At 40.7% G+C, this 17,303-nt stretch overlaps 1 protein-coding gene across 1 annotated transcript; it reads left to right on the top strand.

Moving 5' to 3' along the window:
* Positions 1 to 10,402: 10,402 nt before the first annotated feature.
* Positions 10,403 to 13,879, top strand: Slc31a1 (solute carrier family 31 member 1; the record flags this gene model as incomplete). The annotated part of the gene is given in 4 exon segments (NM_001244117.1): positions 10,403 to 10,608; positions 11,027 to 11,099; positions 12,772 to 12,940; positions 13,642 to 13,879. Coding segments are annotated over 4 exon segments (591 nt in total). The 3' UTR covers positions 13,844 to 13,879.
* Between the last annotated feature and the right edge of the window lie 3,424 nt (positions 13,880 to 17,303).

The raw sequence follows: 17,303 nt of genomic DNA, 5'->3' as shown, positions 1-17,303 counted from the left end.
CAGGCTTTGATTTATCCTTAGTTTGGGTGCTCTATGTGTACTACACAATGACTGTAAATAGTGACAGGATTTAGACCTTTGCAGATAATGGGAGAAAAAGAGTTCCAAGAGGACATAGTAAATAAATAAAATAAAAAGTAAGATTCAAAGTGCTAAATTCATTCAGAAAATCTAAGATCTGTCTTAGTGAAACACATCCATGTGAAGATTATTAGAATAAGATAAGAGCCTTAAATGTCCTTCCCCTATAATAAGATTGATGACTACCTTAAATGCCATCCTAGATCCTTCATCCAGTAGCTGATGGAAGCAGAAGCAGAGATTCACAACCTAGCACTGAGCTGAACTCCTGGAATCTAGTTGTAGAGAGGGAAGAGTGATGAGCAAAGGGTTCAAGACCATGCTGGGAAAATCCACAGAAACAGTTGACCTGAGCAAGTGGGAGTTCACCGACCCCAGTCTGACAGCTGGGGAACCAGCATAGGACCGAACCAGGCTCCCTGAACGTGAGTGTCAGTTAGGAGGCCTGGGCAGTCTATGGGGCCTCTGGCAGTGGAACCAGTATTTATCCCTAGTACATGAATGGACTTTGGGAGCCCATTCCCCATGGAGAGATACTCTCTCAGCCTAGATACATGGGTCCTAGGTCCTGCCCCAAACAGTGTGACAGACTTTGATGATTTCCCCCATGGAAGGCCTCACCCTCCCTGGGGAGTGGATGGGGGTGGGATGGGGGCATTGGTGGGGGGCATGGGAGGGAGGGGGAACTGGGATTGATATGTAAAATAAGATTGTTTCTAATTTAAATAAAAATTTATATATAAAAAAGAATGTGATAAGAGGTTCGAGACAGACAAACAAACATAAAAGTCAGGTAATAAATCAGTGTGCCAGTTGAGGGGAAGATAGTTCCTTCTATTGCATCCTAAAAAGCAAATTACAGCTTGCGAAGCAGTAAACGTCTGGAGTAGAGATACTAGTCTAACCTGGACTGCTGGTTCTTAGACCAACACCATCACCATTAAGTAGCATGATTCAGATCATGGTGGAGCTTCTGCATTTGGCTTGCCTGGAAGAGTTCACTTAGGCTTCTGGACATGTTCCCACAGGTGTTGGAACAGTTATTAAAAATACCCATATTTACAGAAGGGTCCATGCTGCAACTTCTGTGTTTCTTTCCAGTTTATTTGTTTGGGGGGGTCCTGATTGCTTGAAACCAGGCTTCTTTCCTTAGCATGTCAAAAATAGTAAGTCTTCAGAAGAGGTTTGAAATGTTTGGAGTTGACGAGAAGGAATTTTGGAGAAATGCCTCCAGTCCACACCATTTTGTTAGCATGTTGGCAGAAATAAGCACAGATTGAAAACGTCATGAAAACAGTTGCCACCTGGTCCCAGTTAGACCACTGGAGAAGGCAAATTTTTACAATGTGTAGCAATCTTAAAAGTAGACCCTGAGCCAGGCGTTGGTGGTGCACGCCTTTAATCCCAGCACTCGGGAGGCAGAGGCAGGCGGATCTCTGTGAGTTCGAGGCCAGCCTGGTCTCCGAAGTGAGTGCCAGGATAGGCTCCAAAGCTACACAGAGAAACCCTTGAAAAACCAAAAAAAAAAAAAAAAAAAAAAAAAGTGACCCTGGAAGCTGGGGAGGATGTGTTGCCCAAGAGATTGAAAAGGTAGACTTTTGATGCTGAAGAAATGATTGTCTGGAGTACAAGAGTAATGCAGGCACAAAGATGGGAACAGAGCTATTGATGGTGAAACCCAGAGGCCAGACAGACAGAGAATGGGCTAGTAGTAAAGATATGCAGGTTCTAGCAAAGGGACCTCAACTTTTTAGTAAAGCATTGAATAGACCAGTGAGGCTCTCTGTGCCTTGGATCCTCCATTTTGAAAAGATATTATGTTGAAAATTTCAGAAAGGATTTTTTTTTAATGTGCATTGGTGTTTTGCCTGCATGTATGTCTGTGTGAGGGTATCAGATCTTGGAGTTACAAACAGGTGTGACAGGTGTGAGCTGCCATGTGAGTGCTGAGAATTGAACCTGGGTCCTCTGGAAGAGCAGTCAGTGCTCTTAGCCTCTGCGCCATCTCTCCAGCCCCCAGAAAGGATTTTTTAAAAAAACATTGTTCAGGTACTATGCAATTATTTATTTAATAAAAGTACTGAGTAAATGTACTTTAAGTTGATCTAATCTGACAGTTCTCTCATTTCCTCTATGTATGTTCATATGTTTCTTGTCAAGCTATAGGGCCCTGGGTTCAGTCCCACCACCACAAAAAAAAATAAATAAATAATGCAAGATCCCTTTCCTAGATTTTAGGTAGGTTTGAAGTAAGGCTAACAAACTTGCCAACATTACTTCTACACCAATTACAGTTTCCTACTTTTTAGGATAAAACTGTTGAATAGTTTTGAGGCATATCAGTTACTAAATAGCATGTGAGACTCATTAAAGTAGTTAAAAGGAAATCAAGAGTGTCCTAGTGTACCCCTAAATATTAAGGAAGCCAGGTGTGGTGTCTCAGACCTTTAATCTCAGTTCATGGAAGGCAGACGCAGATTGATCTCTGAGTTCAAGGCCAGCCAGAAAAACAATTTACTTACACAACTTTTTGTTGTAATTTATTACTGTATTCAGGGTGTTAAAAAGTGGACAGTTTAAAGGTAAATAAGGCAGGGTGCTCCCTGAACTTATAGTCCAGTAGTTAAGGACATTAGAGGCATTTTGTTCTACTAGGTACAAGTGAGAATGGAGAATGAGGCTTTGGCTTTGGGTAGGGCTCCACTAATAATATAGTGTCTTATTTTTACAGTTAAGGAAAATGAAGCTCTAAAGTACAAAACAATTTTCACAGTAAACTAATTACTGTGTCTCGTGTTTAAACAAGTTCTGTTTTTACCCCCTCTCCTATGTTTTGTTGCTTTTGTGGTAGTTGTACCATCCATTCATGTCCAGAAGACATCAGTAATGTAGGAACTGGACAAGAAGGATTTTAAACACTGTTTGATATTAGCATGAGTTCTCTTAAAAGTGATGGCCCTCGGTAGCTATGTAATTCCTCATTCAGTCAGTTCCCCAGCATCTGTCTTGCCCCAACAGGTTTCCTATCTGGTGTGTTCAGTCTGAGCAGCTTAATATGATGGGATGATGTGGGTTGATGAAATTTATGACATGAGGTGACCTTCAGCTAATAGCTGGAAATGGGGTATTTTTTGTCTCTTTCTGATTAGAATCATATCACAGGTTTGCTCTCCACAGACAGAATTAGATTTGGAGTCTCAGAGCAACTGAATTACTGCCCTTGCTGAATAGATATTCCTAGCCAGGAGCCTCCAGGTAGGAGAGCTACTAATTGGTAGCTGCTGTTTTATGATTTTAAAAACTTGTGAATCCATGCAGCATTTCTTGTTTGCCTAGATTATTGGCCACTTTTATAAAGGAAAGCTCTTGAGTCTAATTGTTTGAAGTAGTTTTCCCCTTTATGTGTCTAGTGGTTGGTTACTTTTAATGCACCCTGGGAGTCTAATGTATGAGTAATGCAGCCGCATGCATTCTACTGTTGCCTGAATGTGAACAATGACACAGCCTGGTTTCCTTCCATGAAAAGTGTTTTCAGGGATGCCACAGGTGATCTGAAGTAATGCTTCCTGTGACATGTGGTGAAGAAAGAGAAAATAACATAAAATGGTAATCATTGGAGGTCTGCAAAGAATCACTAAATTAATCCTTAACCCATTCGGGCATCTTTCTCAGCCCAACCGGTTCTGTGGAGAAGCAGGTGAGGATGTATACATGATCCCTTGGACTTTTTTTTATATCAGCCAGCAAAAAGTTAGAGTGAAACTGAAGCATTGTTCCACTTGGGATCTTCATTTTTTATGTTTTGCAACAGGGGTCTCACTGAATAGCTCTGGCTAGCATGGAATTCACTGTAGACCAGGCTTTCCTCCAATTTACAAAGATCTGCCTACCTCTGCCTCCCAAGTGCTGAGATTAAAGGCATGAGCCACCAGGACTGGCTCATTGGGGAACTTTTTAAAATATGAGATGCTAAGAGAGAAGTGTGTGTGTGTGTGTGTGTGTGTGTGTGTGTGTGTGTGTGTGTGTGTGTGTGTGTGTAAGTGTAAGGGGGGGAAGGAGGGAGGAAAGAGAAAGAGAGAAAGGGGGTAAGGGAGAGAGTGTGTGTGTTGATTTTCATGAAGCCATCAAGAGTTTAAAGTTTAGCCATATGAAAGTTTCCCTGTAGTCTTTCTCCAAAGATAAACTATGGAAGAATAGATCGATCCTTCATACATGGAAGTTTTTGAAAGGCACTTAAAAATAAAGTCAAGCCAATTCTCAGTTTATATTCTGTCCCTGTACAGGTCATCAAAAGATAGTATTTGTGCAGCTAAACTGGCTACTTGATCACATGGATATAGTCTATGGACATGAATCCTTATTTATTGTGGTTTAATATGTTTGACCTTGAGTTTCTCATATCTTTTTTTGCCAAAAGCAGGAAGGCTGAGTGTCTGCTTTGTTTGTACCAGTCTAAAAGGAAACATAAATCTAATCGTTTTACGAATAAAAGCCTTCTTTATCCTTCTCAACATGCAAGTCGGGAAAGGCCTAGGCAGTCTATAGAAGAACTGTCCAAGACTCTAGATTACATCTGTCTGGGGAAGAAAGAAGGCCTTCATGCCAAGTATAAGCACTTCCTTATTGCCTTTTGTGGGTCTACTCCATAGTCCAAAGGAGTATTTCTCCTTCATCGTGTAATGCCAGGACAATAAAGGAATGTGAAGTTTAGAGCTCACCTATTAGAAATACAGTGAGTGCTGAGGCTCAGAATGCCATCAGGATATAACTTTCTTGTTACAACCTAGCTTCTGTCCGAAAATTCATTTTTATTTTGCTAGAGATTCTAGGATTTGCAGTTTGGCAGTTTAAGTGTTCTGTTTTACTTGGCTTAGTTTGGCTTTTTTGAGACTGGGTCTCCTTATGTAGCTCAGGCTGGCCGGAAACTTTCCATCTGCCTCCCAAATGCTGGGTCTGTGCTGTGACCTGCCTCAAGCTAATCTTTTAGGTGAATCTTTGTTAGAGAAGATAGGGGAAACTGTCTTTTCTGACAGTTTCTAGGGGTAGACTGACTGAAAGAAAGCTATTTATATAAACACCTGTAGCGAATCTTTCTCTGTCCGGCCAATTAAATATTCCCACCGCAAACACATATGCTTAGATGCAGGAAAGGAGGACACAGAAGAAACAACAGGGCTACCCAGCGTGCACATAGACTCTACAAGTAGAGACACCATTTACCCACCACCAGGGCAGCAGGACCAAGTTCAAATACCTCTAAAACTAAGATACTCCTGAGAAGCTGAGTCGGATGAGCCTTCTTAGCATTTATATGGACTAGGTTCCTTAAAATCTGTGCCATGTGTTGTTCTCTTTTGAAGTCAGTTCTAGACTGTTGTATTTCCTTAACAATCTAAGTTGTCCATACTAGGAGCTTAGGAACTTCTACATGCCTGCAGTTAAGTTGCTTCACTACATTTTCTGATACAAGGCTGTTTCTCTAATATGGGTCCCACTTGAATTCTATTAAAGAAAACTGGCTTAACCTGAATGGCAACAATATAAATAAAAGTACAGTATCTCTGTTCTTTCTACGTCTTTTTTTTTTTTTTTTTTTTTTTTTTTTTTTTGGTTTTTCGAGACAGGGTTTCTCTGTGTAGCTTTGGAGCCTATCCTGGCACTCACTCTGGAGACCAGGCTGGCCTCGAACTCACAGAGATCCACCTGCCTCTGCCTCCCGAGTGCTGGGATTAAAGGCGTGCGCCACCAACGCCTGGCCCTTTCTACCTTCTTTTAAGAAGCACAGTAACATAACCAATATTGCAAGTAGATTTTATCAGTTAAGAATGGGGGATTTTTTGTTTTGTTTTTTTTCTGTTCTTTTCATGTTTTGTTATTTCTTCTTAATTAATAATGTGTGAACCTGATGAAATGATATAGGATAAGGAGCAAAGAGAAAGTTGGATTTTAGCATGGAATTACCATATGCCGTAGTGTGTCCAAATAGAAACCCTTTGAATCAATGCTTTATTGCAGAAATTTTAAGTTCTGCCTCTTACTATCATTGCCCTCCCTCAGGTTCCACTAATTGCTTTCTAATGGAGAACTTGATTCTATAAAATGTCTACCAGTTGCTTTGTGGACCTTGAACCCAATTCTTAGAAAGAGGTGGTAAGGGTGGGGCCAAATTACAGAAAACAGTTCTTAGAGAGCAAGTTGCTGTGGAGTTTGGGAAACATGAATAAGTCAGACAACAACCAGCTCCAGAGTACATGAGGTCAGGCCACACCAGGCTGTGAACGAAGGCAGACAGCCTTGTGTGCCTCTGGATTCTGACTTACCCTTTCTTCCATCAGTATCTATTTCTGTTCTAGAATAAATGATCTTGGATCAACTCAAAGCTATCCAAGGAAAACCAACAAATACCATTTTGCTACCTATGAATAGAATTTCTGTTCTAGAGGGAATGGGTTAAGTGTGTTGATTTTTTTTATCTTTTTTATATATACGATCAGTTACCAGACATGGTATATTACTGAAAAGCTAAGTTGACAGAAAAAAATATAGACTGGCATTTGCTTATTATGATTTAAAGTTGCAGGGGACTGGAGAGATGGCTCAGTGGTTAAAAGCACTGATTGCTCTTATAGAGGACCCAAGTTCAATTCCCAGCACCCACACAGTAGCTCACAGCCACCTATATGTCCTGTTCCAGGGGATCTGATGTGCTCTTATGACTTCCACAGGGAACAGGCACACATGTGGTGAACATATATACATGCAGAGCAGAACATTCATATAGTAAAAGTAAATAAAAACACAAAATATTTAAAAAATAAATAAAATAGAACCTTTGTTTTTGCCATGCTGGTGATTGATCCTATAGCCTCATTTGTGCCTACACAAGTGCTCTGCCACTAAGCTATTAACACCAGCCCTTATTGATTATATTTTCATAAATAAATTTTAAGTTCTTCCTGACACACACACACACACACACATATGTTTGTAAATTTGGTTTGACATAGTCCTGTGGGATTTTCCTAATTTCACCTCTTCACAGTTAAGGGCAAACCCAGAGCCTTCACACATGCCAAGCAAATTCTGTAATTTGCTACAGTAATCCAAAGAAGCCTAGTGAACGAACACAAGGGTTCGTTACATTTACACAGGCTGGAGTTTGAGCTACACTGTTTGTTTGGTGATTTCCTCCCTGTACAAACCCCACTGGGTAAGCCTTGCAGAAGGTTCCCATTACAGAAGTCCATTGTGCACTACAAGAAAAACAAGCTGGTTCTCATCCTGCTCTCTTCACTGGTGTGGTTGAATGTGGAATGCAGCCTCCACACATGACACTGCAGCACAGCAGCTGCATAGGTTAGAGCTTTTCTTGAGCTTTGAACAGATGAATCACTGGGTCGCTGAGCTGTCTCAAGGATTTTTGATAATATTTACCATTACACAGATTTCTCTAATTGGTACATAGGGCTTGAACAAAAGGAAACTGCTAGGTCTTCAAATATAGTTACTGAAAACAGTGTTATCAGAGTTCAAAGAAATCAAGGGTGTGGGGCTCAATAGTTAGTTTGTGGTGCTGTGTTCCTGCATTTTAAAGAGTGCATGTCATAAAGAGTGACTGCTCAACTTCCCCTTCCACTCCTGAGTCTCTAAGGAAAGATTGTGTCTGGTGCATTTCTTTATCTCCCTCTGCCTCTTACAAATGAAGGCCCAATAAAAGGTTCACTGCTTCTCCATGGCCTGGATTCCTGTCGATAATACAGAATAAAATTATGTTTTATGCTTTCCTAATGTTATCATTTTCCAGCCTCACACTGGAAGAAAATAAAATTAACAACTTCTTGTTACCTAGTTTCTCTGGATTGTAGGCTGGTTATCCTTTGCTTTACATCTAATATCCACTTATGAATGAGTACATACTGTGTTTGTCTTTCTGAATCTGGGTTACCTCACTCATGATGGTTTTTTCTAGTTCCATCCATTTGCCTGCAAATTTCATGATTACATTGTTTTTTTACAGTTGAATTACACTCCATTGTGTAAATGTACCATATTTTCCTTTTCCATTCTTCAGTTGAGGGACATCTAGGTTGTTTCCAGGTTCTGGCTATTACGAATAATGCTGCTATGAAGGAGCTTCCTCAAGTTAATGTGCCAGACTTTGTCCACTCCCCATGGGAGCCCTTACCTGTTGGGAGGAGTGAATGGGGGGGCAGGGCTGGAGGAAGGTGGGAGGAACTTTGGTTGGAATGTAAAATAAAATTTAAAACAAAAATAAATTTAATAAATAATAATGTGAAATGCCAGATTTGATAGTTGTTTATCTAAACATTATCCACATCATGTAACCAAAATTTAGTTAAGTTAATGAAAAAGTAAGGCACATAAAAGTCTCAAAAAAATTGATAACTTCTGTTTGTGTGTCTTTATTTGTCATTCTGGCTCCTTTTATTCTAATGCCATTTTATTTGTTTGGTTCAGAATCCTAAATTATAACCAGTAATCCCACCATTACATTGTAATTTCCTTTTTTAAAGGAAAACTGCTAACTGCTAGCCAATTGTCTCGTCATTGACACTTTTGGGGTCACTATTTTACATATTCTGTTAATTGGTATTTATTATAAAATTTTCATGAGCAAAACCTCTGCTCAACATCTTAATACCATAACTCTCAACTCTAGAATGGCAGTTACTGAAGTTGAAAGTGGAACTTTGATTATTCCTGTGTGGTAGAATTATGTAAACCTGCTGTCATAGAGTCATGGGGTAGGAGTTGAGGAAAAGGTGGCTGCAAAATTTGTGTTCTTGAGTTAGACATGTACTTCCTACGAGGTACATCTCTTCTCCACATCTTAGTGATGTCATGCTACCCTGTTTATTTCCTCCATAGCACTAATTACATAATGAAATTATTCTGCTTACTTCCCTGCTTCGCTCCTTGTCAAGTACTTCCCTTTATTTGATGTTGAACTACTAATACTTACCTCCGAGTTTGGCCCCTGATAGGAGCTTGAGTAATCAGAAGCACACTCAGACTCAAGTCCATGTATACCTAATTGCAATTTCTTTTTCCTTTTTTTGAGATAGGGACTTACTATGTGGCCTAGGCTTACCTCAGACTCTGAATATTTCTCACCACCATGCCCTGCTCCTACTTTTAATTTCTTCTACATACTGGAATTGAGGGACAGAAAGAGATTTCAGGAGCTAGCAGGTGACTCAGAGTCTAAGCAAACTTGCTGTGTTCAAATAAGGCCCAGGCTCCACTCCCAGCACCCACAGAGTTACACACCCCTCTGTAACTCCAGTTCCAGGGGATCCAACACACTCTTCTGGCCTCCTCAGACAGTGCACACAAGTGTACATATTCATACATGCAGGCAAAACACTCATACAAATAAAAATACTCCTTAGAGAAAAGACAGGTTTTTCCAGGAAGAGGTGGTGAACGCCTTTAATCCCAGCACTCAGGAGGCAGATCTCAGGGCCAGCCTGGTCTACATAGTGAGTTCCCAGACAGCCAGGCTACACAGACAGGCTAAACCTTGTCTCAAAACAAAGAAAGAAAAAAAAAAAAAAACAGCTTTTATGAACATCTCCCCCTGCACATTATATCCCAGCTTCCCAGTCCCTTGCCCACACAGCAGCTATGGGAGTTACTGCTCCTTGACTCATGTTGACTTCTGCAGTAAAGCATTAACATGGTGCAAAGATACAAGGCTGAATATGCGTCGTCTGAGCTTAATTTAATATAAGACTATTCAATTTATACCTTGTCTTTCATGTTCTTAACTCTGATATCCTAGTGGGACTGAAATTGTGTCTGAAGGCTGGGCACACTCCTTGCCTGAGGCTGCAGCAGACCTTTCTTCAGATTTAAAAGAGCTCAAAGCTGATTGTCCTCTAAGTGGAATCTGAACATCCTGGTTAAGCACAGGCCATCCCAATTAGAATTATCTGAAGTCCTGGCTTTTTATCTACTGATGATTATGATTGGAGAGCCTAAGAGCAATTACATTTTGTTAATGTCAATAGATAATTATTTCAAAAGATCTATTTCCTGCAATCTGAAGAGGCTTCTTTCCTCCATTTATCTGCATTTATTTTAAACCTGTTTCTTAGAGGAGTAGTTCTGCGGAGTAAGGAATGGGTGTCTCAAGCCTTCAGTACAAGCCCTTTGTCCTTTGTCTCAAAGGTGATCCTTAGTAGTCCAAGTTACTTCTGTATCTAAGAAAGCATTTGTTCACTGAGGAAAGTTCTGTGTAGACAAAGTATTTATCAAGAAAATATTTTTATGTCCTTAATAATATATAATTGTTTTTCTTGAAAGACTTTTTGCTGACTCTCATCTTTTTCTGGAAAACTGGATACTTCCAACCATATGGGGATGAACCATATGGGCATGAACCATATGGGGATGAACCACATGGACCACATGGACCACATGGACCACATGGACAACAACAGTACCATGCCACCTCACCATCACCCAACCACTGCCTCACACTCCCATGGTGGAGGAGACATGGTATGTGTCCCAGAGGATGGCACAGGCCCTTGCCCACACACTTGGATAATAGAAACATGGAGTTTTAGCACTGGAAGGTCAAAGAGAGAAACCAAAGCAGATTGTCCCTCCCCACAAGTCAGGTGATCTTCCTGTATTCATGTGGCAACATACAGAATGACACCAGAAACAAGGCTCTCTAGAATTCTTTCCTTAATCCTTTCTTTTGAAATTCACCCTTTCCTGAATTAAGTCCTGTTTCATGTAGAAAAGACAAAAGGACATAAGGTGGGGGTGGGGGAGACTCTTAGTGCCCAAGGTAGTAAAGCCTCCCACTACAAGTATTTCTTGTCTAGATGTGTTATGTCAGCCTCTTTGCCCAAGATTCCCACTAGGGTCTTCAGTCTTCTCTAACTGACTTGTTTTGGTTTTCTGGCAGCCTATGACCTTCTACTTTGGCTTTAAGCGTGTGGAACTATTGTTTTATGGTTTGGTAATCAACACACCTGGAGGTGAGTAACCACCAGATAATCTTTGAAGATGACAACCATGTGAGAGATCATAGTGACAGATTTGGAAATCCAGAGTCTTTTTCTGTCTATTGCCAGATCAATTTGGTTGTGCAACATAATCATCACAATTCCTATTCCCCAATCAGAAGATGAAATACATCATTTTTTTGATCCTCCAGTGAGCTTCCTTTAATTAATATGTATGTTTTGAAGCACTGAAAAATAATTAAAATGCCATATTAAGATATTTTGCAATCCTTTTCTTGTTTGAAGTTGTTACTGGTCCTAGGCCTAAGACTACATAGCATATTCAAATACCACAGCGTAACCCTACATTAAAAACTGTTGATCGTCAGTATTTATCCCTGGCCCACTAATGAACTTTGGGAGCCCATTCCACATGGAGGGATGCTCTCTCAGTCTGGACATGGGGTAGGGCCTAGGCTCTGCCTGGGATGATATGACAGACTTTGGAGATCCCCCATGGAGGGCCTCACCCTCCCTGGGGAGCAGAGGGCAGATTGGATGGGGATGGGGGGGTAAGAGCAGAGGGAGATGGAGCTGGGATTGGTGTGTGAAGCAAGATTGTTACTAATTTAAATTAAAAAATTAAAAAAAAAACTGTTGGTCTTGGCATGTATGGTAGTGAATACCTTTAATCTCAGCACTTGAGAGGCAGAGGCAGGAGGATCTTTGTGAGTTCAAGGCCTGGTCTACATAGAGAGTTTGAGGATAGCCAGACTACATAGACATTGCCTCAAAAAAAAAAAAGTATTGATCAAATAACTGCCTGTTTACAGATAAATAAGCCTCATATAGTGAAATGGTTGCCCTAAATCACACAGTTAGTATGACAGGGCTAAAGCAAGTACCATACTTTCTAGAACTCTCTAAGCCAGTGCTTTCTCTTCTACATCAAAGTATGGTTTCCATGTTCCTGGTACTTGACATATCATAGAGTCACTCTTAGTTTTAAGGTAGCTGTCACCTATCTTTTTGTATCTGTCATTTATTGGTGTGCTTTGCATTTAAATTGTAATTGCATGAGTTTAATTGTCACTTAAACTGCTTTAGGTATCAAGTTTATTTCTGAAATAAACAAATTTGATTTTGGAAAAGGAGGGGGAAGCATTTTGTTCAAATAGTATGTTACATTTAAATTAAATTAATCACATAAATTCATCTTGTCAATTCTTCACTATATATACATAATCTCTTAAAATGCCTATCAAAATATATAGGCAGCACTTTTAAAAACAGGTTGTTTTAGCTGGATATGGTGGTGCACACCTGTAATCCCAGTGCTCAGGCAGTTGAGGCAGGAGAATCTCCAGGAGGTCAAGATCAACCTGGGCTACACAACAAAACCCTGTTAAACAACAAACCAACAGTTGGCTATTCCTTTTTTTTTTTTTTCAGATAAGTCTCTATTGAGTGGGTAAAGAGATAACCATCCAATTATTCACAAACTGAGACTGATATTTTTTCCGTTTTGTTTTGAGATAGTTACTTGCCATGTAGCTCAGGCTGACTGTGCACTCATAATCCTCTGCCTCAGCCTCCTGAGTGAGCACTGGGATCACAGGCGGTGCCACTGTGGCTGGCAGCACACTAGCCGATGATTTTAACTGTGTCATTACCTCCTTCTTTCTTTCCTTCCTTCCTTCCTTAGAGATGGCTGGAGCTTTTGTAGCAGTGTTTTTACTAGCAATGTTTTATGAAGGACTCAAGATAGCCCGAGAAGGTCTGCTGCGTAAGTCTCAAGTTAGCATTCGCTACAATTCCATGCCTGTCCCAGGACCAAATGGAACTATCCTTATGGAGACACACAAAACTGTTGGGTAAGATGAAACAGATCCAAAGGAAAGTTCTATTACGCTGTCTTTAATAATGTAACAAAGCAGGTATTTTTTTCTGCCTGAGTTAGTGATTCTATGTAACTTTAGAAGTTACCAATGGTGGGTTATGGGACTTGGGGTCTGTAAAGGCACATACATGTTATAAGTTACAAGTGTTTGCCACTTTGAAAGAAGTTGAAAGGAATCCAGTTTTTTAAATATTTTCTAAATACTAATGGACATTTTAAGTATGTATAGTCAAGATATAAAAGAATGGCAGAATGCAATTGATTCCTTTATGTCAAAAGTTAGATCTAGTCAAACATGATGAATGCCTATAATCCAACACTTGGTGAAAGTTGGAGAATCAGAATTCAAGGCTGTCCTTGGCTACATAGTGAGTATGAGACCTCCTCAAGGAAAGTCAAAGGTTCTATCTTGCCACACAGAGACAGACAGACAGACAGACAGACAGACAGACAGACAGACAGACAGACACACACGCACGCACGCACGCACGCACGCACGCGCGCACACACACACACACACACACACACACACACACACACACACACACACACACACACACGAGTTTCTAGGAGAGCTGTGATACGGTCCAGTTGAAGGCTGTGCTAACAGCTGCCGCTCTTCTCCTGACAAGCAGACTCTGAAATCTGACTTTCCTGTCTCTGTTTACTCCCCAGGCAGCAGATGCTGAGCTTCCCCCACCTCCTGCAGACAGTGCTGCACATCATCCAGGTCGTCATCAGCTACTTCCTCATGCTCATCTTCATGACCTACAATGGGTACCTATGCATTGCAGTAGCAGCAGGAGCTGGGACAGGATACTTTCTCTTCAGCTGGAAGAAGGCAGTGGTAGTGGACATCACAGAGCATTGCCATTAACGTCAGACTCCAAATGTGGCCTTATCATTTGCTGTAGGAAGCATCTTGGGACCGGAAGATATGATTCCCTCTCCAATCATCCCTTCTTTCTCCTGTCTCTTTATGCACACACACCTACTGAATAGGGGCTTAGTTGACAGTCTCTGAGTAGTGGTATTTCTATTAAGATGAAATTGACATTTCTCTTGAGAAGCCACCTGTGAGATGTCTTCTCCCTCATAATCCTGAGCCTTGTCTAATCCAGGTAGCTTCCTAGTTAATGACTTGGTTATCTGCTTCTTTTTATTTTTCTGGGTTTTTTTTTGGGGGGGGGTCTGGACATTTTTGTTTTAAACAGATTTAATATGTGTATTTGGTGGGTGGGATTCGGGGTCAGTGATAGAAAGGGATTTTAACTTCAAACAGGATTGATGGTAATTAGGAACATCTCACCCAACCTGAAACTTAAATTTCACACTAGAAAATAAGCTCCAGTCTTAACTCAGTGAGTGGGAAACATATTGTGCCTTTCTTTAGGTGTGATGTGTTACATCAAAATACTAGTAGTGTGTGGAGAGTGGTTAGGGACTAAATATAGGCCTAGAGTTTGTGGAGTATGTATTCTTGCTCTCTCATCAACTTGTGTTCCCACTTAACACTTTGATTAGAAATGAACTTACCAATCAATACAAAAACAAGACAATCAATTTGAGACAATAGAAATAGGGATTGTTAAATAAAACCATTGGCATTTTACTTTGACTCAGTACTTTGGTTTGTCCCAACTGAACAAAGCAAGGGTTTGTGTTTTTTTTTTCCTATTATTGTTTTTGTGTGTGTTCCTCAAAACCAATGATTTTCAAACTTAGAGTGTTTCAGAATCACCCATAGGGCTTGTTGAGGCACTACTTGGTGGACCTCAACTCTAGAGTCACCAAATTTAGCATTTCTAAGTTCCTAGGTGATGTTTCTAGTGACAGTCAGATTACCCTAAGTCAACATTAAAATAGCAAAGTTGCACCTGGAAAGGAACAGAGGGTGGGGCTACATGGTGTCGGGCCTGAGACTCTGAATTGCTTGTCAGTAGATGGTATGTCTTAGGCATATGTCACAGCTACATGCTGGTCAATACTTAACTCATTCCACAAACATTTAGCTCCAAATATGCACTCTCTCTCTCTATCTCTCTATCTCTCTATCTCTCCTCTCTCTTGTGGGACTATAGCCAAAGTACACTTAGCATATATAAAGTCTCTAGTCCTGACTTATAAAGACCTGGGGTTCCTTGGAAGTAGTTTGAAGGCCAAGAGACCTTTGATCTACAGTGCAGGTCAGCCAGTCAAAGGCCAGAAGTGCAAAAACCCAACTTTCTGTTTGGAGAGACATGGGGCAGTCTGCTAAGAGCCAAATTTTTCTAAGTGTGTCTATGTAGGTTCCCATCCTCTGCTTGACCACCTTTATTATTTATAGGGATTTACATAGATCACAGTGGCCAAAACCTTTTTCTCAATGAAGAATCCCATTGGATGTTCTGTCAATCATTAGTCTACATAGCTTGTTCCCAAACTACCTCTTTAAAGTGATTCTTCCTATGCTGGTCTGTTAAACCCTGCCCTCTTTGGTGCTAGATCCAGTTGTGCCTCAGCGAAGAAGAAACAAACCTGCTATCTTGTTGGCCCCGTGTTGTGGTTCTGAAGTTTATACTTTCTCTCTATGGGTGCCAATTAAACATTGGAGAACAAGGAATGTGTACTTTGGTGGCTTTGAACCAAGAAGAGGTTATAAGCCTACAGGACAGAGGCTAAAAAATCTAAGAAATTAACTTTAGAGTTTTGCTTTTCTCCTACTTCAATCTTGTTCTGCTGGGTTTTTTTAGCACTGCACAGTGAATGACAGGTACTGACAGAGCCGAACATTATGGTGCAAATAGCCTGTCCTGTTATCTCAGAAGCCAAGGAATAATAAACCCAGGGGAATAGAGAAACCACATTTAGTGGTGACCCTGGTGCTTTCTAGAGATCTCCAGATGAGCTGCCATAAAACACCTTCCAGGGGCTGAGATGCAGCTCAGATGTGGATCACTTATCTAAAACATGCCAGGCCTTGTTTAATCCCCAACACCCTAAAAACAGAGCATGAACTGTCAGAAACAGGACCTTATCAGTAAGGTGAGAATAGGACAAGGTGCTGTGAATCTGAACCAAGAGAAACCTCACTTTGACATGGTTCTCCAGGGTAGTTTCAGGTTAGAAGCAGTCTACTGCAAAGCCTGCACTTGAGATCCTTGACTAGCTTTCTAGAGGGTGTGGTTAGTTTGGGTATAAGGTAAGCTTAAGACCTATGCTCTTGAAATTTAATACCCAGCTTTTTCATTTATCTAAACTCCTTTCTTCTCTGGGAAGACTATGTCTGAATTTCTTTAGCCCTGCCTACTTTTCCCTTTCTTTTATCCCAAGCAGCTTAGTTTTTAAAATCTCTCAGCTTTCTGATACAGTAGACATAACAATGTTGTGGCTATAATTATCTTACCAATTAGAACTTGGTATTTACAAACCAAGTGAGGTTTTAAGTTTGTTTCAAAAAGCAGCCACCCCATTAGAATTTCTAGAAAGCTGGGTAAAGGATTACCTCCCCCAGAGTTACAGATCCTAGGTACTAACTCCAGTCCGAGATAGAAGAACACTCAACAGCCCATTGCCACATACGGAACCTCCACAGCATCCATCAAAGTTTCTTCACTACTATGGTAGGGTTGTCCCAAATTCCCTTTCAGATTGTGGGCTTTGGTTCCTTACTAGAATCAGGAGACTGAGGCAGGGTGTACATTATATCATTTAATCTTGAGCCTGCCCTTTCCAGCCACTTCAGAAGATTAATCTAAATGATGTCTGCATTTGATGTAATGCCTTAATCACTGGGTCTACATTCCTGTTGACTGTTTGAGACTGTAAGCTCCCAGAGAGCAGAATTGCTACAATGGGAATGTTTTAAGTGTTGTGTGCAAGAGAACAAAATAAATATCTTGATTTTGTGATTCTATGCATGTCTTGTCTACACAAAGTAGTCTCCAAATAAGCTGGTCTCTTTGAAGTCTCTGGAGATTCGCCATTATCATGGGCTCTACAATGTCAGTCTCTTAGATGGCATGGCCTTCTTTCTTTCATCTTACTCTACTTAAAAAGCTGGGATAATGCCTGCCAGATCAGCATGACCTTGTGCATAGGACATGGAGTCTTCATAAAGCTGCAGGTTTTTCAGTATAGGAGGGATTGTCGAGTTCAAAAGCTAACTTTTGCCTTTCTTGCATCCATAATTCATAATCTCTATATTCATGCCACCAGGCAGGAGCACTGGGTTTCTAGGAAGTTCACTGCTGGACTTTGCCCATCACTGAGGTAGTGCCAAGGTGTTGCTGTTGTCTTCCTGCTGGCCCCATAGTGCATCTAGTCATTCGTCATCACTCCTGAAATCTCAGTATGCT

This window comes from Cricetulus griseus, chromosome 2 (assembly GCF_003668045.3).
Source record: "Cricetulus griseus strain 17A/GY chromosome 2, alternate assembly CriGri-PICRH-1.0, whole genome shotgun sequence".
NCBI classification, from domain to species: domain Eukaryota; kingdom Metazoa; phylum Chordata; class Mammalia; order Rodentia; family Cricetidae; genus Cricetulus; species Cricetulus griseus.
Note: the sequence above shows the minus strand (reverse complement) of the source record. Positions and strands in the feature narration are given on the sequence as shown.